This window comes from Bidens hawaiensis, unplaced genomic scaffold, assembly GCF_021521415.1.
Source record: "Bidens hawaiensis isolate Kalapana, Puna unplaced genomic scaffold, B.hawaiensis_p1.1 tig00025015_1, whole genome shotgun sequence".
NCBI lineage: Eukaryota > Viridiplantae > Streptophyta > Magnoliopsida > Asterales > Asteraceae > Bidens > Bidens hawaiensis.
In genome coordinates, this window is record NW_027493978.1 from 100,948 (window position 1) to 128,037 (window position 27,090).

At 33.3% G+C, this 27,090-nt stretch overlaps 4 protein-coding genes across 4 annotated transcripts; 1 reads left to right on the forward strand and 3 right to left on the reverse strand.

The window, feature by feature from the left end:
- The first annotated feature begins 5,016 nt into the window (after positions 1-5,016).
- Positions 5,017-12,096, forward strand: LOC143570676 (cysteine synthase-like). The gene is made up of 10 exons (XM_077056269.1): positions 5,017-5,146; positions 5,319-5,428; positions 8,926-8,983; positions 9,096-9,359; positions 9,452-9,589; positions 10,351-10,402; positions 10,501-10,580; positions 10,719-10,778; positions 11,548-11,628; positions 11,882-12,096. Exons 1-10 carry the CDS (start codon positions 5,105-5,107, stop codon positions 11,972-11,974), a joined length of 978 nt encoding a protein of 325 aa, XP_076912384.1. The 5' UTR covers positions 5,017-5,104; the 3' UTR covers positions 11,975-12,096.
- Positions 5,469-8,427, reverse strand: LOC143570662 (uncharacterized). Its single transcript, XM_077056257.1, has 2 exons — positions 6,558-8,427; positions 5,469-6,470 (listed from the first exon to the last, which is right to left on the reverse strand). The coding sequence occupies exons 1-2, from the start codon at positions 7,157-7,159 to the stop codon at positions 5,582-5,584; spliced, it is 1,491 nt and encodes a 496-aa protein (XP_076912372.1). The 5' UTR covers positions 7,160-8,427; the 3' UTR covers positions 5,469-5,581.
- Positions 12,097-18,263: 6,167 nt separating the features above from the next.
- Positions 18,264-19,202, reverse strand: LOC143570683 (uncharacterized). The gene is made up of 3 exons (XM_077056273.1): positions 19,157-19,202; positions 18,879-19,078; positions 18,264-18,785 (listed from the first exon to the last, which is right to left on the reverse strand). Exons 1-3 carry the CDS (start codon positions 19,200-19,202, stop codon positions 18,264-18,266), a joined length of 768 nt encoding a protein of 255 aa, XP_076912388.1.
- Positions 19,203-21,325: 2,123 nt separating this feature from the next.
- On the reverse strand, positions 21,326-26,625 carry LOC143570663 (putative uridine nucleosidase 2). Its single transcript, XM_077056258.1, has 9 exons — positions 26,473-26,625; positions 26,188-26,303; positions 26,034-26,093; positions 23,342-23,527; positions 23,144-23,248; positions 22,975-23,071; positions 22,757-22,864; positions 22,480-22,615; positions 21,326-21,509 (listed from the first exon to the last, which is right to left on the reverse strand). Exons 1-9 carry the CDS (start codon positions 26,516-26,518, stop codon positions 21,404-21,406), a joined length of 960 nt encoding a protein of 319 aa, XP_076912373.1. The 5' UTR covers positions 26,519-26,625; the 3' UTR covers positions 21,326-21,403.
- Between the last annotated feature and the right edge of the window lie 465 nt (positions 26,626-27,090).

Consider the following 27,090-nt stretch of genomic DNA (forward strand, 5'->3'; position numbering starts at 1 on the left):
TGTTTGATAGCGGCAATAAATACATGCCCTAAATACAAAATTTACAAAATTTACAATAAATACCGAAGTTATTCTATAGATATAGGTTGCGTGTTATGAAAGGTATAAGTTGGACTATGTGAAATGAACATTTTGCGACAACTAAGAGTCATTAACTCCCAATAACACATGCCCTAAATACAAAATTTACAAAAATAGAGATGTGATCGTCCCAACATTATTTGATGAATATTAATGTATATATAGTCAATGCTAGTACCAACATCAAATTTTGTATTTTTTGAAGCACCCAGTATTTAGCAAAGAAATATGTGACTTGGAATGTACAGATGTTAATATGCGTTGAGGCTTGACTTTGACAATTCCAGTCCTCAGTTTGTCGTCTCTAAAAGAGCATATTCTTTGTAAATTTATCTTTGTGAAAATTCCTAAAATATCCATTTTGAGTAAGGTGGTAGGGGCGGATTTAGGGTGGATTCCCCGGGTTTACGGGAACCCACTGATTTTCAAATTTTGCGTTAAAACGAATATAAAAAGTATTAGCAAACCCATAAGATTTTTAAAAGTTAACCAATATAAAAAAGTTTAAGATGGTGTAGTGCCAAACTTCTTTTTTTAAAACATTCATACTCTCTTGAAAGTTGAAATGTCTCAAGTTCAAGTCTTTTAAAGACTCATTTTGATTACAATTTTTTTTTTGGTAAACCATCATTGTGTTATTAGTTTGAGTTTTACTTTAAAGGTCTCAAGTTCAAGTCTTTTTAAGTCCCATTTTGATAGCTTTTTTTTTCTTTTAGGTAAATCATTACTGTGTATTTAATAGGGGTTTTTAATAGTTAAAAAAAAGAACATTTTTGTTTCCGATTGTTTCCAAAGTACTTATTAACATTACGCATCCACAACCCATTTATTGTAAAAAAATATCATTTTTAATGACCTTATATGTTTTTTAAATTAATATATTGTTTTATTATGGTATCGTTTATATCATATTCTCCGATAAGGCCCGACCGGCCCGAAAATTTAACGTTTGGTTGTGTAAAATTTGAACACCAAAATAGATGAACCCACAGGAAAAAAATCCTAGATCCGTCACTGAAGGTTTTGCCAACCATCATAAATTCCCCAAATGTCCATTATCAATACCGCGAGATCCTCTCTTAAATTTTGTCAAACTCACTTATTTTAAACCAATAGCTACTTGTCATGTGTCATACATACTGTCAGACTCTCATATATACCGTCGACCTTACATATATATCGTCGGAAGATGGTATATACCGTCGGCCTTGCAAAAATTTAGAAAATGATTTTAAAAAAATAAATTCTTTTACAAAAGAAATTTAAAAAAAAATAAATTCTTTTACAAAAGAAATTATTAAGTTAGGATCCGGCGGTTTATTTGTGAGGCCGCATTATATATCATCTTCCGACGGTATATAAGTAAGGCCGACGGTATATACCACATGTGACAAGTAACTACTGATATAAAATAAGTGAGTGTAAAGAAGTTTAAAGGAGAAGCCAAGATTATTGATAATGAACATTTAAGGAATATATGATGATGATATACAACAACTAACCACATATTTGAGGATTTTCCCTTTATCTTTTGGCTTATGGACTATGCTATTTTGTTTGAAAATTGAATATAACATTTAAACTAAAAAAAAGACTTTAAATCTTGGCTCCTTATTTTCTCCTTTTGTTATTTAATTTTCCTAAAATGATAAAGTTGTGTCTATAAAATTTTCTAATTTTTATATTTACTAGCACACATGCCTTTTATCTTTTCTTAAAATAACCTATTTTATTGTTATTATGACTATTACTAATAACTAGTACTGAACCGTTGGCTGCTTTTGAGTGATGATTTTCTTGTGATAAGTTTAATCCCATTTGCCATTTGGGCACCAAGCACAAGATTTCACCGTTGATCATGTCGTCTATCTTGTGAACATCTTGATTGGCAATGGCTCGGTAAGCCACTATTTCGTTTGCAACGTCAAAAGTTGCGTCGATTCGATGCCAAACCGAAAATAAATGGTGCTAAGTCGGCCTATAAAGGTTATTCATTGAAAATAGTTTTGGACGAATACTATTATACACGTATACTAACAACTGTTTTAGAACACGACAAACCAAACTAACTGAACTGGTTGGGTTAGTCAGATCGGCCGACTTTAGCGGTTCGACGATTTATAAAAACCACTTAAGACTATTAATCGTTTCTGATTTATGCCTTTGGATGGTTGAGGTCTTACTTTTTTGTCTCTTTCAACCATATCATCTGGTGGTTTATAAGCGAGTTGAATCCTGACAATGTTATGTGCAAAGTTCATTGTCCAATTATGTATATATATTTTCTGTTTTATTTTATATTTATTATTTTCTTAAGTTTTATTTCTAAAACTTATTTTATCTTGTTTAATAATTATAAAATATCTTTATTTAAATGTGATATTTTAAAACTTAAAATTCAAATGCAAATATTTATCTTGTTACATCCAGTGTTTTAAAAACCGGTTTAAATCGGCCGGTTGAACCGGCTAAACCGGATTTTGCACAGTAGGCCGGTAATTTGAGTCCGATATTTTTTACCGGTTTGCTTGAACATCGTACCGCCGGTTTTTGTTAAAAATACCGTTTTTTACCGGCAAACCGGTTTTAAGCCCCATAAATTTTATATATTTGCGGTCCATATTTTTTCAAAATTACTTTTAATCCAACAATTAACATTCAAACGTGTATATTTTAAGACTATTGTTTTAAAATTGAGTGCTTTTGTATTATTTTTTTAATATGGATTAACTTTTGGATTATTTTTTGTTTTAGGAATCATTTAGTTTTGGGTTATTTTTGGATTAAGGTTACATTCATAGGAAATTATAAGGTAAGCTATTCAACCGATTGAACCTCCCGGTATAACCCGGTTCAACCGGTTGTACCATTTTTTAGTTTAATCCGGTACAAATAAAATACCGGTTTTTAAAACATTGGTTACACCTTCCAACTAATAATTATATATCTATAACAAATGTGATATATAATTATTTAAAAGGCATATATAGCAAGTAAGCAGACAAGATTATATATGTTTCTCGCTGATGTTTTGTTAGTTTTCTTTTGAGAAATTTGTGTACTTATTTAGGCATTTGTTATCACAACACGAAAAAGGTTCTAACAGAATGTCCAAATAAATAGACAATTTATTTTTCTTTTTTCCTTCCTTTAAAACCATAAGTGGTTGAAGATATTTACCTTGAGAAACAGTGATGCGTCTTGTATCCATCACTTTCTCTCTATAGTACGTGGTGATGGTGAGAAAGAAGAAAGATAAATATTTTACGTTATAAAAAGTCCAACTTGCCTTGGCTTAACATGCATGCCATCTCACTCACATGCATGTAACTTTCAACATATATACTGTTAAGTATTATTGCTTGTGGAAATTTCCCAAGTCTTAATGTGTGATCAACATAACGTGTGGAATTCTAATTCATACCAAAAATCTCAATATTAAGATTTTCCAATATTTATTTCACATCATATTATTTCTCTATAACGTATTGACTTAAAATTGTTTATCTTACGTTAGTAATATAAATAAGCAATATGTCCTATTATAATAAGTTAAACGGACAATTGCCATGAGGAAGGTGCTTATGCTTATGTGCGTTGAAACTAATTACAAAGCCGAACAAACCAAATAACCTAGATAAATTAAAGTAACGGCTATTGTAATTAATTAGTTGTACACAATTTTGACAAATTTGGACGACCTCATTTAATCAACAAAACTATCATCAATTTTCTTTTAAAAAAATATGATTTTTATTGTATAATACTTTTATAAAATTAATCAAGTATATAAAATGAACTTAATATTAAAGTTTAATAAAACTAAATTTCATTAATTATAATAGTTTTTCTCACGTGAATTGATTGTGACAGAAGATTACATTGTATTTTAGGTCTACTATATGTATCTGAATTATTCTGAAAGGGTCCACACACCTCTAGTTTCGGAAATTTACCAAAATATATATAGTTCACTAGGATTTTACTAGAATAGGTATGCCTTTTCAACCTATAAATCTCGTACACATCTTTCATTTAAGTCAATCAAAGACGAGTATTTCCAAGATCCCAACTAAGCCGGCACCATTGGCATTAAAAATTACAAACTTTTACCCGTAGAAGCGTCGAGGTGATCAAAATGCATGTTGAATTAGCCTGCAAGTCCACATCACTAGTCAATAGGTTTCCATCAACTTGTAGGCAATTTTAGCCAATCATCTCATCCCACATACATGCTTGGCCGAGGGCTCGAAAAGAGTTTTTTAAGGCTAAGCTGGAGTAAATTATGCTGAGACGACATCCAGTAACTCAGTCTATTATGTAGAAGTAGGCTTAGCCAATGCCAAATTCATAAAAATATTTGATAAAGTTATTGAAAAAATGTCATTTAATAAAAAAAATAAGAAATATTATGATAGTTGCATTGATATAAATATGTAGACTAAAGAATAAACCTATATCTTGCAAGCATACGTGATTATCTTACACGCACACCAAAAAATACAGACCGGTGGGCAAATTGATAATTTAACATACGGAGGGACGCATCGTGTAACGAATATATAAGAACATATGCTCAATGGGTTAAATTTAAAAAATAGGGTAATAAGTTTAAAAAAAGTACTTTAATAAATAATAATAATAATAATAATAATAATATAAAAAAAATCTGATTGTAATGGAATTAGAGAGTTTGACTGGATCAAGGTTTTAGCTAGCCCTTGAAGCTCACCAAAGTCCATTTTCATTTACTTATAAATAAATACAACATTAACAAGATGCTTCATCTTGTAATCTTCCTCGACAAAGGTATCTTTTCATTCGATTTGCAGATAATTAATTAATTAATTAAATAAACTGCGATAATTCACTTCGTTAAACTCGTGGCCAATATAATAATAAATATCATATTTCATATCGACTTTACTTATTATCATTTTGTTAATTCCGCCAACTGCAATCCAGCACATAATTAATAATTTGTTAATTAAGCTTCTATTTGTGTGATTATTCCAGTGAAACAATGGCGGAAGGAAAGAGTGCGATCGCTAAGGATGTTACGGAAGTAAGTCTATTTGCTTGCTGATTGTTTGATTTCAATTTCTCTGATTATTATATATAATATATATATTAGAAACCAGATCTTTGATTATACCTGCTGCTGTTTAATCAGATATTATTTAGTTAGATTAGGTTTTGTTTTGTAACTATTTTGATTAGTTTTTGAATTCATACAGTTGATTGGTAACACTCCTTTGGTTTATCTCAACAATGTTGTGGACGGTTGTGTCGGCCGGATTGCGGCTAAACTGGAATCCATGGAACCCTGCTCCAGTGTGAAAGACAGGTGTGTTGTGTTTATCACTGGATTATTTTCATTACTGTTAGGGTTGGATCCGTAAAGAGAGAAAAACTAAGAGATGAAGAAGATTTGACTCAAATTCTGGATACCCTCCACGATTCACTAATTATATAAAAACTAGAGTTACAAATATAACCCTCAAACAAATAGGAAACAACCCATATAGAATGCAAAGTACTTATAACCCAAATAAACTAAAAACGACACGTAACAATACTCCACCCTTAAAAGATTCTTGACCCCAAGAATCATAAAATAAATTAAACTAAAATAACAGCTGAATCCGGGTACTCTTTGGTTCGACCCATTCCATGGTGCACGACACTTAGTTCTTCTGTTTGCATTCGGATGAATTGTCACAAAGTACCATGGTGGATGCCACTCGAATCTTCCGTTGACACTCGAAGCTGTTTTAGTAACATGCCATGGTGGGCGCCACTCCCGCTCCCTAGCTACACGACCAACTTCAACATTCATCTTATCACCATCAGATGCCCCATCCCTTAGCAAGTAGTGTACCATAAAGTATAATATTAGGCCGCAGTGACCTCTTTGAGAACTCGCCCAACTCTTGTTAAACTTCATGACCCAAATTACAGAATAATAACACTTACACTTATTTGTACAGCAATAGAAACTCCTAAAAGATTGAACATGAAGTCCTCTAAGCCGAACACTACACCACCATGCAATCGTACTTTGGCCCGTTTCGCTCATAATCAAAATAGCATCAGCACCTCGAAATACTGCTACTGCCTTGCTAGAAATACCATCTTGTATTATGTTCAGGTGACTAATCATTCTTATAACGTTTTGGCTCGCTATAATAATATCTCCTTGAAATGAAGGAACTAATTCGGTTGGAAATTCTGCACCAAAATCACCATATGCTACCGCTCCATCACTTCCATTTTTTGCGGCCGGTAATAGTTCCGCCCAACTCATTTTGATCCACCCTGGTTTGAATTTCCATCTATCCCATAAACACACCAAGGCATTTCCACTTAACTTTTCCCTGCTACAAACTCTAACAAGATCAACATATATTGGCAGAATCAGTTTCCACGCATGCTCAATATTCATAAAAATATCTTCAAAAAACAGTTTGGTGCACCCATATGGATGTTTTCCCTCCCGTTCAAAGTTCTTCAAACACGAGCCATCATCCACTAGTGAAACTAATGCAAAATTCACACCACAAATAACCCCAGTCTTATTCTTTTCCACAAACTTTTTCAAAACTTGCATTATGTTTACTTCATTAACTTTTGTTGTTTCACCCACCAATTTCATACTATAGTTCTCATGTTTATTTTCATAATTGATTTGAACGAAATCAGGAAAATTGTATAATGAGATATGTTGAACTTCACTTCTGTTTCCAACCCAGCCACGTTGCCAACCCGGTTTCCATTCAAATAATTGAACAACCATTACTTCAACACTTAATTGCCACTTTTTCTTAGTCTTAATAACATTAACCCCCTTTTCTTTTGTAACCATTTGTAAAGTATAGGCTTTTCCAATATTATCTTCAACATAATCATCAACCATGATTCCTCCAGAAGCAACACCACTACACGGCTTTGTATGGACATTTCCATTATACAGATGCAAGTCCATATCCAAAAATCCATAAATCTCTACCTTCCCAAACATACCATATAAAATTTCATTAGAAAGTCTAGCCAATATATTATAATAATCACAGACCATATTGCTTTTCCATTTCCACTTAAACAACCACCTTTTCAAACTTTCATTTTTATACTTAAATGCCAAAAATCCAACCCAGATAACACTCTTTGCAACAACTCCCACTAATTAGCATGGAATGAGTTCTTCTTGATTTGTTGTCACATTACACGCTGTGATTGTGACCACCTCTTCAGCTGTAGCAATATCCAACTTAAGCCCTTTAATATCTTCATATAAATAATTGTTTTCACATGTCTCCATAGAATTATAAAACTTAATATAACCGATATTATCTTTTATATATGCATGGTTGTTTAGATCACATTCATTGCTCATATTATCCTCCAACCCATTTGTTTGATCCTCTGTTGCCATAGTTTTTGCCCTAAATAATAAGGGAACCTCAATATCAAATTTAACACTAGAGTCCAAAAGTAGAGCTTCATTGTTAATTTCTTTCGCTCCCTTTCTTGAATCATTACCCAAAACTTCCTTTATTTCAGTACTAACATGCCCATGCATTTCATCAAACACCTTGGGTGCAGTCTCAGCCTTTGTAAATTGAGAAAAATATGGTGATCCAAAACTCCTTTCACTAACACTAGAAGTAACATAACTACTTTCATGTTGTAAAGAACAATTGATTACCTCAAGATCTGGTGATATTCCTTGAATTGAGCCATGAATTGAACCCCCGTTTAGAATCCTTTCTTCTAATCTAGCCAAAGAAAACGCTTGCTCCAACTTTAAACCTCTGGGCATACTATGATAACCCATTAGAATATCACCAATTTTTGGTTTAAGGCCAAAAATGAATAGATATGTTGCATAATCTTCGGAAACTTCTTCAAAAGCTTTGACCTTATTTAACAAGAGTGTGAATTCATCACAATTTTCATCAACTGTACCTTCTTGGTTAAGTGACATGAACTCGTCCATGGTAATCTGCTCGTTTTGATTTGTTGATGCAAAATCGTCTTCCACCATTTAATTAATCGCTTGTTGCCTGTTGCCCTAATTCTTGAATTGTTGTTGCTGTTGATTGTTGTTGCTATAGTATCCTAACCCATGGTCAGAGGAAAGAATGCTCTGATACCATTGTTAGGGTTGGATCCGTAAAGAGAGAAAAACTAAGAGATGAAGAAGATTTGACTCAAATTCTGGATACCCTCCACGATTCACTAATTATATAAAAACTAGAGTTACAAATATAACCCTCAAACAAATAGGAAACAACCCATATAGAATGCAAAGTACTTATAACCCAAATAAACTAAAAACGACACGTAACAATTACAACTACTTGAATTTGACCTTTGACTAAAAGTCAAACTGTAGAACTGAGTTTATTATCTATTAGAGCTGTTATGATTTGATTTTCGATTTATCTTTAAGTTTGTTATTTAGTTATTGTTTTGTATCTTGTTTGAATGTTATGATAGTTATTAATGTTTTGTTATATCATTTAATCTCTATATAAAGAGATCTTGTTTTCAGTTATTTAGTACACAAGAAATATTATTCAGCAGCAATACAGTTTTACAGATCTTTTGAATTCTTTCAGGAGTATAATAATACAGATAACGTATAGTGTAGCTAGGGAAAAGCATCACAAAAGTTACTAACATAACCAATAATAGTAGACTACCGTTAACAAAAGAAGTTAAAATAGTAATAGTAGTAACATAGAAAAGAGGAAAGGCAACTAACCACCTAGGAAGTAACTGTAAGGGTGATGATATGATATGAATTTGATTATGGTTGTGTGTACTTTGCGTGTGCAGGATTGGTTATAGCATGATCACAGAAGCTGAAAAAAAGGGGCTCATAACACCTGGAGTGGTATGTTAGAATATCAGTCATAGATTCTTGAACAATATTGTGCGTTTGTACTTTAGTTTTCATACTTCATAGTTACGATTGACATATTGTATTTGTTGTATTATTGGTAAAGAGTGTCCTTATTGAACCAACAAGTGGCAACACGGGCATTGGGCTAGCCTTCATGGCTGCAGCCAAGGGTTACAAACTCATCATCACCATGCCTGCATCAATGAGTCTTGAGAGACGAATTGTTCTCCGTGCTTTTGGCGCTGAGTTGGTCCTTACTGACCCTGCTAAAGGAGTCAAAGGCGCTCTTCAGAAGGCAGAGGAGATAATAGCTAAAACACCAAATGCTTACATGCTTCAACAGTTTGAGAATCCTACTAATCCAAAGGTACTTTTCTTTTATTATCATCATTATTATTGTTGCTGTTAATTTATATTTATGTTACAACTCTAGATTGACTTTTTTTTTTATCTTTTTAGATACATTATGAAACAACTGGACCTGAAATCTGGAAAGGTTCAGATGGGAAAATTGATGCTTTTGTTTCTGGCATTGGTACTGGTGGTACGATTACGGGTGCAGGGAAATATCTTAAAGAGCAAAACCCTAACATAAAGGTTTGATTTCTTTTACTTGTAACCATAACCGAACTTTTGGTTAACCGGAGAATGATAACCGGTATGTTTCTTCTAAGTCGGTTATGTGTAATCAGTTTTACATGTTGGTTAGGTACTTCGGTTATAGATCGGTTAATTGTGAACCAGATTTCGTTTTGAAATGTTTGGGCCTGGCTAAAATGGCTTAAAATTTATGCAGTTGGGCCTGAAAGTGTGGGCTTGAACATATTTAACCACTAAATGAATTGTAAGAACACATTTGGGCTTGAATAATTTAAGTTTTACCATTTAACATTTGTATCATTCGGTTATACGTAATTACGTATTGGGTCAGTTCGGTTAACCATGGATTTACTAAAACTTGGTTAATCTTTTCTTTGAAAACCGAAATAAGTTGGTCGGTTTTGGTTAACCACGCATGTACTAAAACTTGGTTTGGGTCTGTTTTGTCAGTTATGGAAATATTGATAACCAAAACCAACCGACTAATTTCGGTTTTTAAAAAAACACTAAACTGACCCATCAGTATTTTATTATGTTCGGTTATATTGGTTAACTGCATAAACCATCACTACAAATAATATCTTATAGGCATTTAGGATATTGTAAATAAATACACACGCGGCGACTTTTGACTCGTTTGACCCATTTGACCTGTTTCAGTTTTAGCTAATTTTTCGCATATACCTGTTCAACCCGATACCAATAAAATAAACTCTAATTAATTAATTGATTATTTTATTTTATTCATTTGGAACCAGCTTTATGGCCTTGAACCTTCTGAAAGTGCTGTTTTGTCTGGAGGAAAGCCAGGTGAGCTACACTGATGGTTTCTTTATATAATTTTTTTAACTTGTATTATATTAGAGGGCTTACTAATGAATATTTTTGTCTTATTTCTCATGTGTAAGGTCCACATAAGATCCAAGGGCTTGGTGCTGGATTCATTCCCGGTGTTTTAGAAGTCGATCTTATTGATGAAGTTATTCAAGTATGACCCACCCCTAACTTCTTCTAAATATGGCTTTTTGGTTTTTTTTTTATTATTTTCTACAGTTAGAAATTGTGTATTTGATGTTCGATGTTGATTGGTCTCACTAATGTGATTTTTTTATGCATATTTGTTAAGATTTCAAGTGAAGAAGCCATTGAAACTGCAAAGCTTCTTGCCTTTAAAGAAGGATTACTTGTAAGTTAAAGTTACTCACAAGTCACAATATGAATCTCTGAAAATGCTAAATTGAGCCATTTACTTTTGATTGGGTTAACTTGGATTATGTTTTATCTCTAACTGTCAAATGGGCTAATTAAAAAATTCGATTAATGGGAAATGGGCCAAATAGAATGCATACAGCCTCCTAAATAACTTTATTCAAAAGCTGGATTAATGTTAAAATAATATAGTTTTGGTGTATATACAGAACATTAAAGAGTTTTACATAAGTGTTGTGGTTCAACCCAACTCGGCCCAGGACATAATATACATGTTTTGATCTTGACCCGTTACCCAACCGAGTCAATTTACCAAATTTTATCCAACGATGTCACTTTGCTATTCATGATTAAAAGCTTATTTTCTTATTGATGTTCTGAGATGGGCAACCTTAGGCGCATGGGTTGTTTTTGTGGTCAAACTGAACCAATTCGGTAATTGGTCGGATTTCAGTTTCCATTTGGCCTGAAAAAGTTGCCTAAAAATAATGAATTTGGGTATAAAATTTTTGTTAGCCACCTTGAATGAATTTGGGTGTTTAACTTTTGGCCCAAATAACGAATTTTGGGCCATGAATCAAGTAACAAAGTTTCAAACAAGTTCAATGGGGTTTGTTCGGTTTTGGAGCGTGCCATAACCGCAAAACAAACCGTAATTTTCGATGTTTTATCGGTTCGGCCTTTCAGTTTCAGTTCATCTAATTGATTTTTTGCTCACCCTAATGGGCGGGCCTTTTCTGTTGCAGGTGGGGATATCATCTGGTGCTGCAGCTGCTGCTGCAATCAAGATTGCAAAGAGGCCCGAAAGTGCTGGAAAGCTCATTGTTGTAAGTTTCTTCATTATTTCAGTTTATTTAATTTTATATTTGCAATGTTATCTACGTGATGTGAACATGGAAACACGATCCATTTGAAGGATATTACATAAAAGATTATTGATTACATACTCAGGCTCTTGTAATAATATCAGTCATATTGTTTCGTTGTCAGTTTGTCACGAGACTAGAGATGGCAAATTTCACGTGATTACTTGTGGTGCTTGTATGCAGCTAATGAGATTTTTTTGTGCGTTAACTGCAGGCTGTATTCCCTAGTTTTGGGGAGCGATATCTGTCTTCTGTGCTGTTTGACTCGATACGGAAAGAGGCGGAGAATATGACTTTTGAGACTTGAACACAGTGGCTTTGTGTTTGAAGAGGATTTGTGTTAAAAGTTATTTGAAGTTAATTTGTGAGTTTTGTTGTGTCTTTTTTCATGGGACACCCTGGTCTATTTTTTTCGTCCCGTTGTATGTTTCTTTGGAATGTATGTTTTTGAACGGTGTTATATCATATTAATATCTTTTTCTAGAATTTGTGGTAATTACAAATAATTCAATTCATTTACTTGTTAACAATCTGGTTTAGTTGGTTTGACAAAAGCTACATGTTGAATCACTAAATACGATTTTAAAAGTGTAAACAAAACTGGCTTTTAGTAATTTCTTTTTAAAAAATGTTAGTAGTTTTTACTCTGTAGCATCATTTGAGGTAATCTAAGTAGGATGATTAATGTGGATGATTCTAATCCATCATTTTCAGAAAGGAAAAATGGAATACATGTGAAAAGATTGTCACTTTGCTTCTACTGATCACCATATATCTGCACATCATAAAGTGTAAATTAAATACTAATTGGTGTAAATTAACATTCCAACAAAAGTGAGTTACTTACATTAGCCTCACTAGCAGGATTCACATTCCACCAAGAAGAACAATCTGTCCAATGTTTTTGGTAAACATAGGATCAAGTTTAACAGCCTTCAATCAAGTTCTAGAATCTAGATGCCTCCATAAGACAGTTACTTGCTTGTATGAATAATATATGAGTAAAAAGCAGAATTACAAAGTGTTTGCAACGCTTTCATATGATAATTTGTGTTTCAATAATTACACTACATGTATAGTGTAGTGTAATTACTTGTATTAGAAGTTTGATGTAATTAAATTACAATGTAATTATTATGCTAAAATTACACCATATTATTTGTATGTTTACTATGTTAGTTTTATTGGTATCGAACTCCACCCCTATAATAATAAGACCCTTATAACTTTATCTTTCCCCGTTGCATATATTTGATACTGTTAAATTTTAATTTATATTAGATAAATATGATATTATATCAAAATTTGTTTTGTGGGGTTCATTGGTCTTTTGGTTTAATAGTAAGGGGCGGTGGTTAAAACTTGAGATTTCTAAGGTTTCAAGTTTAAAGCCTAACTCAAGGGTTCTCACACAGTGGTGAGTTTCCTTCTTGATAGTGTTCTTAAGTGAGTCAGATCTGGAGCGTTAAAAATTGAGCGAACGATTGACATCCCGTCTCAAAATAGCTCACTTGAGTATTGTGAGTAGTTCCAAAGTCACGCTATTAAAAATGAGTAATCTATCATGATCATATCTTATATTTATTTTAACACCAATTAATGCGTCTTTTTATGCTATATGTTTCTCATTTTCATTCCTGCCAACCTTTCACAAGTTAAAACGTACATTGTATGTTACATTTCCTTTTTTTTTTGTCGATGATGAACATGTTATTGCTCGATTTATATATACATTAAACATTTAAACTTTAAAAAGAATCAAAATCTAGTGGAAAATGAGCAAAAAGAACACTAAAAGCCACCAAAAACATATAATAGATATTGATCAATAACAAAATCAGTGGATACTATGCTAGTATCGGAGGCTTTGTATAATAAGACACACTAGTGTTTCTACAACTAGAAGTAGGATGAGAAAGAACAGGAAGCCCCCATTGACAAGTGAAAACAATTGCGGGATACGAACATCAACCTTCATCTGGTTCAACATATCACTATATATCTTCATCGTCCTCCTCGATGGCATCACCGCCATCCAAAAACTCCTCCACTTGAGTTTACGCGTCACCAATAACCTAAAGCCCTTGAATCTTCTGTTCACTCTCTTCAACAATGGCTTCTTCCCCATTGTTAGCTTCTTGTAGCCCGTGTTTTGATATCTTTTAATCAATTCTTGCAAGCCGGCCATATTCATCGTTGATTGATTGCGAATAACGAGTGTTATGTGAGTTGATCAAACATGCTTAAATACATATATATATACAAACACATGCATGGAGAGTATATATATAATAAGATAAGTTGTTTGAAATTTGAAAACATATGATTGGAGTAGGTTTGATTCCTTAGTCACATGGCTAGCTAGCTAGGTAGCATATTAATTAGTTGATTTGTAATTTGTTTGATTTGAATCGATGAAAACGAGTTCAAGATTTGTAGTTTACAATGGCTCCATTTTTGGAGTGTTTAGAGAAGCTTACCTGCTGCTTCTGGATGACTTGTTTAGTGAATAGTTTATGAGGGGATGAATATGGTTTGCAAGTGGAAATGATTAGAAGCTATAAGCATGTGAGGAGAGAATCTCAAAAGTCAAAAGTGAAAAGTGGAAGAATGTTGTTGACTGAGTTTGATCTCCACAAGAATTAATATCAAATTTGGTGTAGATTTGCATCAACCATTTCCAACACAATTTGACATAAACTATATAAGTGTATATATGCATGGTATTCCTTTTGTGAATATTTTATCACCTCTAGATTTAAATAAAGTTTGATATAATGAGTTTGCGCCGATATGGTACACTGGCGAGAACCTCTTGCGTCCCATTTTTTAAAAATAAGCAGTCTATTTCTCTGTGGTTATCAAACGGGATCATTTTGCGTCCCTCTGTTATGTTACCGTTTGTTACTTCCTCAGGTGAAGAGACACTCTCGTCTTTTCAGCCCTATATCAAAATCGTAGCCCCACTTATTCGTTAATCAATAATGTTACTATACTATGCTATTTGAATCTTTAATAATTTTAATCGATGGTGAATGAATTATTAAAATGTATTTGATGCATTTGATTATTAATGATCTTTTTTATTTTTATTTCTTTTATATATAATAAAATACAGTTTTTAGACTTGGCTGACCACTCAAGTCTCAATTAGACGTTTGTTTTCTTCTCTTTTTTATTTTTAAAATTTTAAATTCCATGTTCTTTCTCTTATTGGAGCAATACATTATTATATTTATATATTATTCAAAATAATGCATAAATGATAGGGAGTGTAAGGTCGCATGAAAATTAAAAAAAATGGTACATTCAAGTTGCGGATGATTCATGATTGTGATAAGTCGGCTAAATTATAAAAGAATATTTGTCTCGTAATGTTGACTATAAAAATCATCCAAATGTACATTCATTCACACTGCATTAGCTAATTAAGAAATATTTACCACTAAAAAAAGAAAAATTTTATCTAAAGAAATGCATTGAGAAAGGAAAAATGCATAAAACTTATAACGGAATAGTGCTAACTTTAAATAACTATTTAGAGTTCTTGGAGCTTATTGTAAGACTTTTTGAAAAACCTTTTGTTAAATCTGTTACTAGCCTTTTGTTGTTCAAAATTTGTAGTTTCATTTTTTTAGTTTTCTAGTTGTTCCAAAGTCTTATAATTAGTTGAATCAGTCAAATCCAATTTTTCTCACTTTATTTCAGAGTATCCGTCATGCGAAACTTATCTGCTTCTAATTCTATTTTCCGAAAGTGAGCTCGGGCTTTCCGAGTTGTCCAATGGCCTCTTCACACAAGTTTACTGAATTTCTAAAAGTATCTAAGGGTAGATTTAGTTCACAAAATGTTTTGGAAATGGAAAATTTGCATGAGAATTGGAATATGAAGGAATTGGATTTGGAATTTAAGCATTCCAATATTTATCATGCTATAACAAAATAAGTGACGTAATAGTTATTATTCTTTTTCAAAACTGTAACACAATAATAAATACTCTACTTACTTTATGTCAAAATCTATTTATATCATATTTCACCTATATATATATGTGTGTGTAAAGTGTGGCGATTAGGTAGTGTCTTATATGTTTCATGATCAAAACAATACATATAAACACGAAATACGATTTTTAATATGTCCCGTGATCAAAGCAACACATACAAACACAAAATTCAATTTTACGGTTCTCAATATATTATTGGCCGGTTTGTTAAATTAAGGATATATATTTTTATATAGTAAGAGAGAAAGAAGCAAAGAGAGATTTTCATCTCCGTTGATACTACTCAAAACCTAAATGCAGTATTTTGTCATTTCTTAAAGATTTGACACTTAAATCCTTGTGATTTTATAACAAAAGCTTCAAAGTAAGCATATGTTCGTATAGCTTAGGATGGTGGTATAATCTTTTAGAGGTCTAGAGGTTGAGTACTTGAGTACATTGTCGGACATAGTATAACTCATTTTTGGTGATATATTTTCGTAGAAAATGAAGCATTAGGATATCTACAACTAGAAGTAGGATAAGAAAGAACAGGAAGCCCCCATTGACAAGTGAAAACAATGGCGGGATATGAATCATCAACCTTCATCATCTGATTCAACATATCACTATATATCTTCATCATCCTCCTCGATGGCATCACCGCCACCCAAAAATGCCTCCACTTGAGTTTACGTGTCACCATTAACCTAAAACCCTTCAATCTTCTGTTCACTCTCTTCAACAATGGCCTCTTCCTCACTATTAGCTTCTTGTAGCCTGTATTCGGACATCTTTCGATTAGTTCGTGAAAACCCATATTCGTTAATCGGTTGAATAGCTATTCGACTCAGAATGTTGTGTGGATTGATCAACCATGCTTGAATATATATACACACCAACGTGCATGCATGGATAATATATAATCATGTAATTTGCTTGCAAAGGTGCATATAAATATTTGAGTAGCTATAATTTGATTCCTTAATCACATGGCTAGCTAGCATCTTAATTAGTTGGAGTGTAATTTGTTCGGTTTAGACCGATGAAAACGAGTTCAATATTTGTAGTTTACAATGGCTCCATTTTTGGAGTGTTTAGCTAGAGAACCTTACCTACTGCTTCTGGATGATCACTTATTGTTTAGTGATTAGTCTATGAGGGGGATGAATATGGATCGCATGTACGTAGTAATGACTAATGATTAGGAGCTAGCTAGCTAAGTAGAAGAATGTTGTTGACTGATCGAGTTCGGTCCCCACAGGAATATCAAATTAGGTGTAGATTTGCATCAACCATTTCATTCATGCATGGTTATGTACTTATGTATATATCATCAATACGTTCAAGAAAACTGAATTGAAACATTTAAACGATCCTAATAATAATGCATAGTTACATTTTAACCAATAGTAATCATACTTTATTTTTGTTGACAAAAGATATCCAGATAGTATATGAATTTTACACTCAGTTGTCATTTTATTTACACTTGATTTTGCTAGTATGTTTCTTCATTTCGTTCATAATCATTATTGTGAAATCAAGTGAAGACCAACTAATCAAGTAAAAGTTTATGATGATTATGTTAACGGGATTGCTCTTGACAAAAAAACAATGAAAGTTAAAATTGTTATCATGCATTAATCATTGTGTAAGTATAAATTATTATCAGTAAATAAGTTATAGTTTGAATCATTAAAATCCAATTTCCCATACATTTATAGCCATTGGCTATTACAGTATTACGGAGTAATAAGTTCACTTGGATAAAAAGTGAGGCATATGTGTCTATGTTTTAAGTTGATGTATGTAGAATATATCCTACGTCTAGTTCTAGACCAAACTCGGAATTAAAACTAGAACTAGTCAAATCTTGGATCAAGTTTAAACATATTTAAATTTTTTTATAACAAAATGAGCTTTATCAATGGGTTACCAAAAACATTAACTCTCCGTCAAAAAAGGTTTAAAGAACTCGTGGGCAACATGTTGGTAAACATTCAAGGTAATTTGTCGCAAAAACATCTATGAAGCTTAAAGAGATGTCAATAATCGGTCATTGGTAATTTCATCGGTGACCCTCGGTCATTTTGTTGGTAACCCATCAGAAATTACATTACAACGTCCTGATTCTCGACAGAGTATTATTGGCGAGTTACTAACTGGAACAACCTTGGTTATGGTGATGACTGACGAGCAGAATTGGTTTCAATTATATGGATTGAGTCCTTGATTATTAACAGTTGCTTGGTTTTATAGGGGGGCGGAAAATTTGATAAATATTCTACCTTTCAGAAGCCAGGCATGTTTAAATCTATCCGTTTGCTAATCTAGCTATTTGCTTTTATCCCATTGTTTCAAATACAAATATGCCAAGCGCCTTTGTATAAGGCTGAGAGTAATGGGGCTTGATTGAGCCCCAGGTGAGCCAAGCAAAATCTGACACGTAGGCGATGATATGGCCATGGATCAAGCCCCTCAACCAAGCCCCAGAGGGTGTAGTGGTCCATGTGAGCAGGGGATTGATCCAGTTTTTTATTTATTTAATTATTTTAAATAATACATTAAATAATAATATAAAACATTACATTAATAATAATATAAAACATTACGTTGATACTAGTCTAATACAAAGATCATCGGGTCTTCTATCCCACAAATGCTTGACCAACTCATGCCGAACGTTGCCATGTAACTCACGGCTCTTGATGATATTTATGTTGGCGAGTCGTTGTTCATTGGTGATCGTCGATTCTTGTCTTGGAATATCACCTTGGTAGTTTTGACAAATAGTTTTACCCTCGTCTTCTAGTATCATGTTATGTAGGATTATACACGTGATGACGACTTCCGTTATCTTCTCCCTTGTCCAAAATCTTATTGGATTCGCCAACATTGCCCATCTTTTCTTTAGGACTCCAAACGCCATTTCAATATCTTTCCTTGCCGATTCTTGTTTCTTCGTGAAGTACTTTCGTTTGTCAGAAACTGGAGCCGCATAAGCTTGAACAAGTATCCCCCATTCGTTGTAAATACCATCAACGAGGTAGTACCCGTAGAAATGTTCTCCATTTGCAAAAAAAGCTTGAGGAGGTTCTGTCCCGTCGATAAGGTCATCGATTATCGGTGACTGATCGATAACATTGAGGTCATTATTAGACCCGGCAACCCCAAAGAACGCATGCCAAATCCAAAGATCCTGTGACGCCGCCGCCTCAAGTACGATAGTAGGGCCGGGGTGATCACCTCGATGGAATTGACCTCGCCAAGCAGTGGGACACATAGCCCAACCAACATGCATACAATCAAGGCTACCGAGCATCCCAGGGAAATCATGCTTTTCACCATGCACCTCGTATATGCGTTGAATATCATACATTGTTAGTCTACCTAAGTATCTCCGCTTGTATAGCGATATGACCCCTAAATATAATTATTAAAGTTATATAAGTTATGTAAATATTTGAAAAATATATAAACAAACGTAAAAAAAATATATACCTCTACAAAAGTGGTTAAGCGCATCGCGTCCGGTCTTTTTAGCCATTTGTAGATACTCGTCCAACATGTCCGATCGAACACCATACGCTAGTTGTCGAAGAGCGGCGGTAATTTTTTAAGTAGCCGTGAACCCGGGCTTACCTCTAACGTCATCCCTTTGTTGAAAATACTCAAAGTGCTCCGGCAAGTCATTTGCTAGACGCATGAATAATCGTCTAGTCATTCGAAAACAGGTTCTAAAACTATCCTCACCATATGTGGGATTGGGACTAAAATAGTGACGTATCAAAGTTTCGTTAGCGGTCTTTCGATCACGAATACGCGGTTGGCGGAACAATGGGGCTCGGGGGCGATTTTGATCTCTCAAAAAGCTTATCGTCGTTTGAATCGCTTGACAAATGAGTTCGTCTTCTTCGGTAGAATAGGAAGACGAAGACGATGACGACAATGCCATTTATAAATATATAAATAGAAGTTTTGATAGAGAGAATGTATGGTTTGAGTTTTTATAGAAAGTGTGGATTTATATGATAAAAAAAAATATTTAAACTGGCCAACGGTAAAGTTGACCAGTCAACACACCCTCCAACGGCTAGTTAGCCCCGCGACCACAGCCACGCTGGCCGGCCGCGCCCTCGCTCACCGGAGGGGTGTAGCGGTGTTCGCGAGCCACGTAGGCGGCCGCGCCCACCCCTCACCCCCCACTACCCTCAGTCTAACTCCCGTATTAATTTAACAATAATTAATAAATTAAAATAAGAACAAGAACAAATATTAGTCAATGACATAACTTATTTCATCTATAAAAAAATTACTCGTCATAAGTATTTTTTTTTCTCTGTCATCCAAAATCATTTGAAATAATCTTCAAATATTTTGGTCGCGCGATGATTAATGTATTTTATGCAAGTGATAATAATCAGTTCAAAATTTAATTGCTTTAAGAAGAAATAATAAAATACAATCTTGAGACTTTGTTGGCTGGCACACAGTGACCCACGACTCCTCAATTAGACGTTTGTTTTCTTCTCTTTTTTCATTTTTAAAATCCTGAATATTCCATGTTTTTCCAACTTGTTGGAGCAATATAAATATATTATTATGTAATATAAAATAATGTATAGATGATAGAATGTAGGGTCACATGGAAATTGAAAAACGGTGCATTCAACTTACGGAATCTTGTGATAAGTTGGCCTGGCTGACTAATAAAACTAGTTTTATCATCCTAACATGACAAAATGCATTTTAATATATTGGTTTTATTTATTTAATTAATTTGACGCATGAAGATTTCATTAATGAGCCCAACACAACATGAATTTAGTTAGTAATTTTTGTATTTTAGCCTCTAGCATTCTAGAGGGGCGAAATTTTCACACATGAGAATCTAGCATGAAATTCATGTATTTATGTTTAATCTAAACGAGTTTGGATACTTTTAGCTAAATGATCGTGTTCCAGACAGGTTTGCATGTTGACTTATTTAACCTATTTATTAATTAGTTTTTTTTTAAAGTACTCATATAATATCTTCAACTACGTGGGTTTTTTATTGTGTCACATTTTAAATTTTAATAACTAATTGACATAGTACAAACATAATTGCTTTGGAAAATAAAACTAATATGTAGATTCTAAATTTTAGATTATTGATCATATGTAAAGAAGTTAAATAAGTTAATCAGGTTACGAGTCTTGTTCATGTAAACCCATGAATACACTAAAGTGTTACATGTGACAAGATATTTGGGGGTGTCGGGTTTAACCCCCAAACACAACCCGCTTAGCAGTGCTAATATACGAGTTTTGAGAGAAAGGAAGTAAAGAGAGATTTCCAACTCCACTTACAAAACCTAATTGTAGTACTATCATTTCTTAAAGATGTAACAGTTGTATTCTTGTATGGTTCTGATTTTAGAACAGAAGTTTCGTAACATATTTAAAGATTCCTAAGGTGTGAGTTCGAGTTCATGTTACGACTTACGACACAACTTGTTTTCCGTTTCCTTACCACTTTATTGTAATAAGTTGACATTGTAATTATATTTTTATTGGCATAGTAAAATTTTTTTTGGATGATTCCGGTTTATCATATTTGGAAAGTAAAAATAGAATAAATGTGAAAGATTATTATTTGGCTGCTGCTGATTGATTATAAAACAAATATGAGAAGAAACTGTTTACATTTAAGAAACAAAGTACATGTTATTTAGCTTTGAAATACAAATTTGAGGATGCTACTAATCAATACATAAGGCGTTCCATAATCAATTTAACTACCTCAGTAGCGTCCACAGTAACTGCCACCTTCACCGTCGGTTTGTTGCACCATTCAGTCTCTTCGTTAAACCTAGCATAGTAGCAATAACAAATCAAAAACAAAACATCAGTATACACGCGCTGCTTATGTCTTTGAATTATTAAGCACTAAATTATATTGTTATTTCAGACATTCCCTACTGAAATAAATCATCTTTCTACACCAGTAACAAATTAAAAGTTGAAATCAGACCAAACTGTGTCTTTAATGCATACACCCTAAACCACTTCGTTCATTGAGAACCGTATAATGCATTGAAGATAACCTAAGTAGAGGGAGAGAAAGTGTGTAAAGTATATACATATCACATATGTGTCTGTGTGTGTAGGGATTGGTTTTACTAAAGAGCGGGGTTTGCCTAAGAAGGGTAGGAAGCAATGAGAATGGTAGTCAGAATACGCAGCTACTTCTATGGACACGGGCTACTTCTATGGACACGGGATATTTGCGTCCATTTATAACTGTGTTGTTTTATCATATAGTGCTGTTTTACTAAATCTAATACAATTTTCACAATAATTGTAAAACAATACAGTTATAATGTTACAATCACTGTTATAGGGATGCATTCATTTTAAAACCAAAAGATGTTAAGAACTGTTAGAACCGCATAAAGCACTTGTACCTAATGCGTTAATGATTTAATGAGATAGTGGGTAGGTGGTTAATCGGTTATGTAATCGCCTTCTGCATAACAGTTGAAGCAAAAGACACAAGTGTAATATGTGGATCTCGTAGTTCTCAACATGTTTTTTGGTTCTCATTTGAATGTCTGCCCACCGTTATAATGGTAAAAAAACTCATTTATATAAGATAAACTAACAAAATCCTGCAAAGTGTATTATATTTTTGCAAAAAAATTGTTTTTTAATATAACAATATCATACTCAAATTAAGCTCGATTTTATGGTGTAATTGTTTTTAAAAGATAATGTCATATAAAAAAGTTGTTTCTGTTAATGAAAATGAAATACTTAAACAGAAAATTAACAAGTTCCACCTTTTCTGTTTGTTGAAAAACAATGAAAGGCCCCTCGTGATGCCAGTTGTCTGGACTCTGACAACACCTTCCGTGTATGTCATTAACGAAGGATTAACAGCTGCAAGAATCGTTGTCGGGTCATGAAGGTATACACCTACACAAATCAATAGCGTAAGCAGCTGATTAAGTGATTAACCAAACATCAAATGCCTTTCCTTAATCACAAAATCAGAATTAAAACTGAAGGAAATAAACATGCGCATTCTTAACAGTTCACATTTGTCAAAACAATTACCGTTCATATTGTACGCTTCACGATGATATGAAAAGTAAAATTCCAGAATCTTGCTCAAATACTTAGCAAATATTCCATCCGAATCTGCCAAGATGTCACGATCATGATCTACAACATATTGCACATGATAATTAATTGATTATTAATGAACTGATGATTAAAATATCAGTAATACCATGAGAATATGGGATGCATTCAAAACATACAAAAATGATTACCCTTAAGAATAACTTGATGAGTAACATTAAGCCCAATAGCCAAAATATCAGCACCACAAGTAAACACAATATCAGCAGCTTCTGGATCACCAAATATCTGCATATCATAAAATGTAAACTAAATACAATTTAATGTATATAAACATTTGTACAAAAGTGAGCGACTTACATTAGCCTCACTAGCTGGATTCACATTCCCGTTCACTAAATACGCACCACCAAGAAGAACAATCTGTCCAATGTTTTTGGTGAACATAGGATCCAGTTCGACAGCCTGCGTCAATCAAAAAGACAAGTTCTAGATGTTTCCATGAAATAGTTTTGCTTGTATGAATAATAAACAAATTAATAAGGTTATGAACGAGACCAATGCAATGTTGGTAAGAGGGCCCAATGCCACCACAGTGATTTGACCAGGGTAAAGTTTAGCTTGCTCAACCAAATATTCTGCTGCTGACTTTTCTATTGGCTTTGACTTTGGCTGAGGGAAGTTTTGGTTTCCGAGCCCGTCTACTCCGTGAACAAAGTCTGCAACTCGAAGCTTCGTTGCTTTCTTCACACATGGAGATAAAATATAGAAATGACCATCTTATCCTTACAAACTTGTAAAATATCATATATACCCAATCTAAAGTTAGAAAATATCATATATATGCCCTTAAAAACTAGTTAAAATATAAGATTTACGTATTTCTATATATACAATTCAAGAAATGATCAGTTTACACTTATTTTTCTAAAACTTTAAATTTCACATGTACCCGTTTTAACCTTAAAAGTTTAAAACTTTGCATTTACCCATTAACAGTATTTTCCTTAAAATCTGAGATTTATCTATTTCATAAAAAACAAGTCAATCTTAATGATGCAGTTTCGACTAGCAATCAAATGGCTCAAGAACACATTGATTTTATTCAAACGATTCGAACCGAATGATTCGGTTAACAAGCTTAAAAGCTTACAATCTTTAATTCAAAAACAATCAACTAACTAAACAAAAAGACCTAACAAACCTATTTATAAATAAAAATAAACATTTGAGATGGGCCGGGCCTGACCGACTTAATGAGATGGGCCGGGCCTGACCATCTTATCCTTACAAACTTGTAAAATATCATATATACCCAATCTAAAGTTAGAAAATATCATATATATGCCCTTAAAAACTAGTTAAAATATAAGATTTACGTATTTCTATATATACAATTCAAGAAATGATCAGTTTACACTTATTTTTCTAAAACTTTAAATTTCACATGTACCCGTTTTAACCTTAAAAGTTTAAAACTTTGCATTTACCCATTAACAGTATTTTCCTTAAAATCTGAGATTTATCTATTTCATAAAAAACAAGTCAATCTTAATGATGCAGTTTCGACTAGCAATCAAATGGCTCAAGAACACATTGATTTTATTCAAACGATTCGAACCGAATGATTCGGTTAACAAGCTTAAAAGCTTACAATCTTTAATTCAAAAACAATCAACTAACTAAACAAAAAGACCTAACAAACCTATTTATAAATAAAAATAAACATTTGAGATGGGCCGGGCCTGACCGACTTAATGAACCAGATGCTCCTGCATCATACTCCCGCTCTTAAAAAAAACCGTCCTCGAGTTTTGCCTCCAGGATCGAATGGAACATCAACCCGCTTCTCATTTATTATTATCATGACTGAGCTAAACAATTTAACTTCATAAGTCGTTTCACTCAACTCTTGATTTATACCACCCGGGTCAAAGGGAACATCAACCCTATTCACCTTACTAATCGTCTCGAGGCTTGTACCACCATGATGTTGAAATTCCCCACTAGATTTTGCATGTGAAACACGTGGATTTGTAGCTAACGTACACTTATATAAATTGTTTTGCACAATCTTATTTTTTGCTGGCTCAAACTTTTCAATATTATATGGAAATAACAAATTAAATAACCCTTCACGTGGATTGCCATCGTAACTAGCAACCTCAAAATTCAAATTATGTTTCTTATCAAAATTACCTTTATCTTTAGAAATGTTCAAATAGCCCATAATCATGCATGGAGATAATGGAATGTCAACATTTAAACCAAAATTACCATCTGACTCCATAAATGTAGGCATCTTGATTGAAACTTCCAAAAACAAGTCCACGCCTCCAACTGATTCATCGTCACTAGTAGTCACGGTCTCGCCACACAAATCCATCGCATGACCTTCATCAACATCTAAAGAAACAATTATATTTTTCCGCACATCAGACTTTGTATCACAGTCATTAACGTCTTTATCTTTCTTTGGCTCGGTCTCTTGGACGGTAATCCCGCTAAGAATGTTTTGCACAAACGAAAATTCTTCTTCATCGAAATCAAATCTGTCTTCATCAAACACGGGTTGTCTTCAGACACACTTTCTGGATAAATTGGTTCAAATAACCGAGGTGGGTGACTGCCAAACGGATGCTGTTCTCCGTCGTCACCCTCGTCCCAGACGATGGTGCCCGACTCGGTTTCCGCTTTGCACATATCCCCTTTCAACTCGAGATCTCGAATCCTCTGTCGGAGCCGCTTGATCTCTTGTTGTATTTCAAGATCTCTTGTTGTAATTCAAAAACAATCAACTAACTAAACAAAAAGACCTAACAAACCTATTTATAAATAAAAATAAACATTTGAGATGGGCCGGGCCTGACCGACTTAATGAACCAGATGCTCCTGCATCACTTAACCTTCTCGTCTTCTTTTATAATCCTTTCGAGAATTTTAATTTATGTTTTAATGTTTGGCTTTCATTGATAAGCTTACAAGCTTGTTACTATTACTACGTTTAATATAAAATAACTGCACATGATCTTAACTAAGTCGCAAGATTTTTGCTCTAAATGGTCTTTTCAGTCATGCAAAAAATAGTTAAGGCCTAGTTTATAAACTTAATTCAATTTGTACATGATTAACTTATTATGATAAATTATGAAAAGTTTATTTGATACATATGATAATATGTAAAATAAATGAGAAGTAGTGTTGTGAAGTGTGTATAATAAAATAGAAATAGAAATGAAAGAAGATGTACCATATAACTAACATGAGAGCCTTCTGCAACAGGGATATCTGTTCTTCCAGCAACCTCCAACTAAACATAATCAACAAAACAAGAAATCATTAGATAATAATTCAAATTTCTGAAACAAAAAATAAAATAAAATAAAATAAAAATGAGGTATTACCAAATGCAGTGCATTTCTAGTGGCAAGAGTGGTGTAAACATTGCCATAAACAGTTGTAAGCCCAATCACATTCACTTCAGGTGACCTTAATGCCAGAAATATTGCCATAGCATCATCTGATTGCACATAAACAGATGATCAATTATTTGCCCTAATGAATATTCATTTGATCTAATTGTAGTGAAGAATCAGTAAAAGCACTAGTTAGTAATAACAGATTGAAATCAAGCAGATGCTGATGATCATATTATTATTATTCAATAGAGTCGTGTAATTAGGGATTACCGATGCCAGGATCCGTGTCTATGATGATCTTCTTTGGTTCCGCCATGAATTATTATTATTATTAGTTAGTGTATCAGAAACTGAATCTGTGACCTAATTAATTGAACAAAAAAGTTATAAGATTAATATTATTATTATTATTATTATTATTATTATTATTATTATTATTATTATTATTATTATTATTATTATCAAGCAGATGTATGTATCATGTATGTATGTATGTGTGAAGTGACGGTGAATCCAAATGAAACAAACCGAATTTGGAATGAAAGATAGGATAGTTGGTGGGGTTAGCTGTAATCTACGCTGGCCCACGTTACCAAAAGGTATCATCATCATTCATCTATTGTAATCTAGTAAAGTAAAATCTTTTTTTCTTTTTTTCCAAAGGTAAACTTTAATAATATAAAGGTTAGAGTGACGTTTAAAACATGTGTATGCAAGAACGAAAAACTGTTTGTGAGCACGTAACTCGCTTAATCAAGAATATGAGTTTTAAGTATTAGGTTAGACTGGCTTTGATGGTATTGCACTGATAATAGCGGATGCATACGGATGCCCATTACATCCAGGGCCGGCCCAATACGCTTGTTGGGCCAAGCAAGGGCTTTAGGC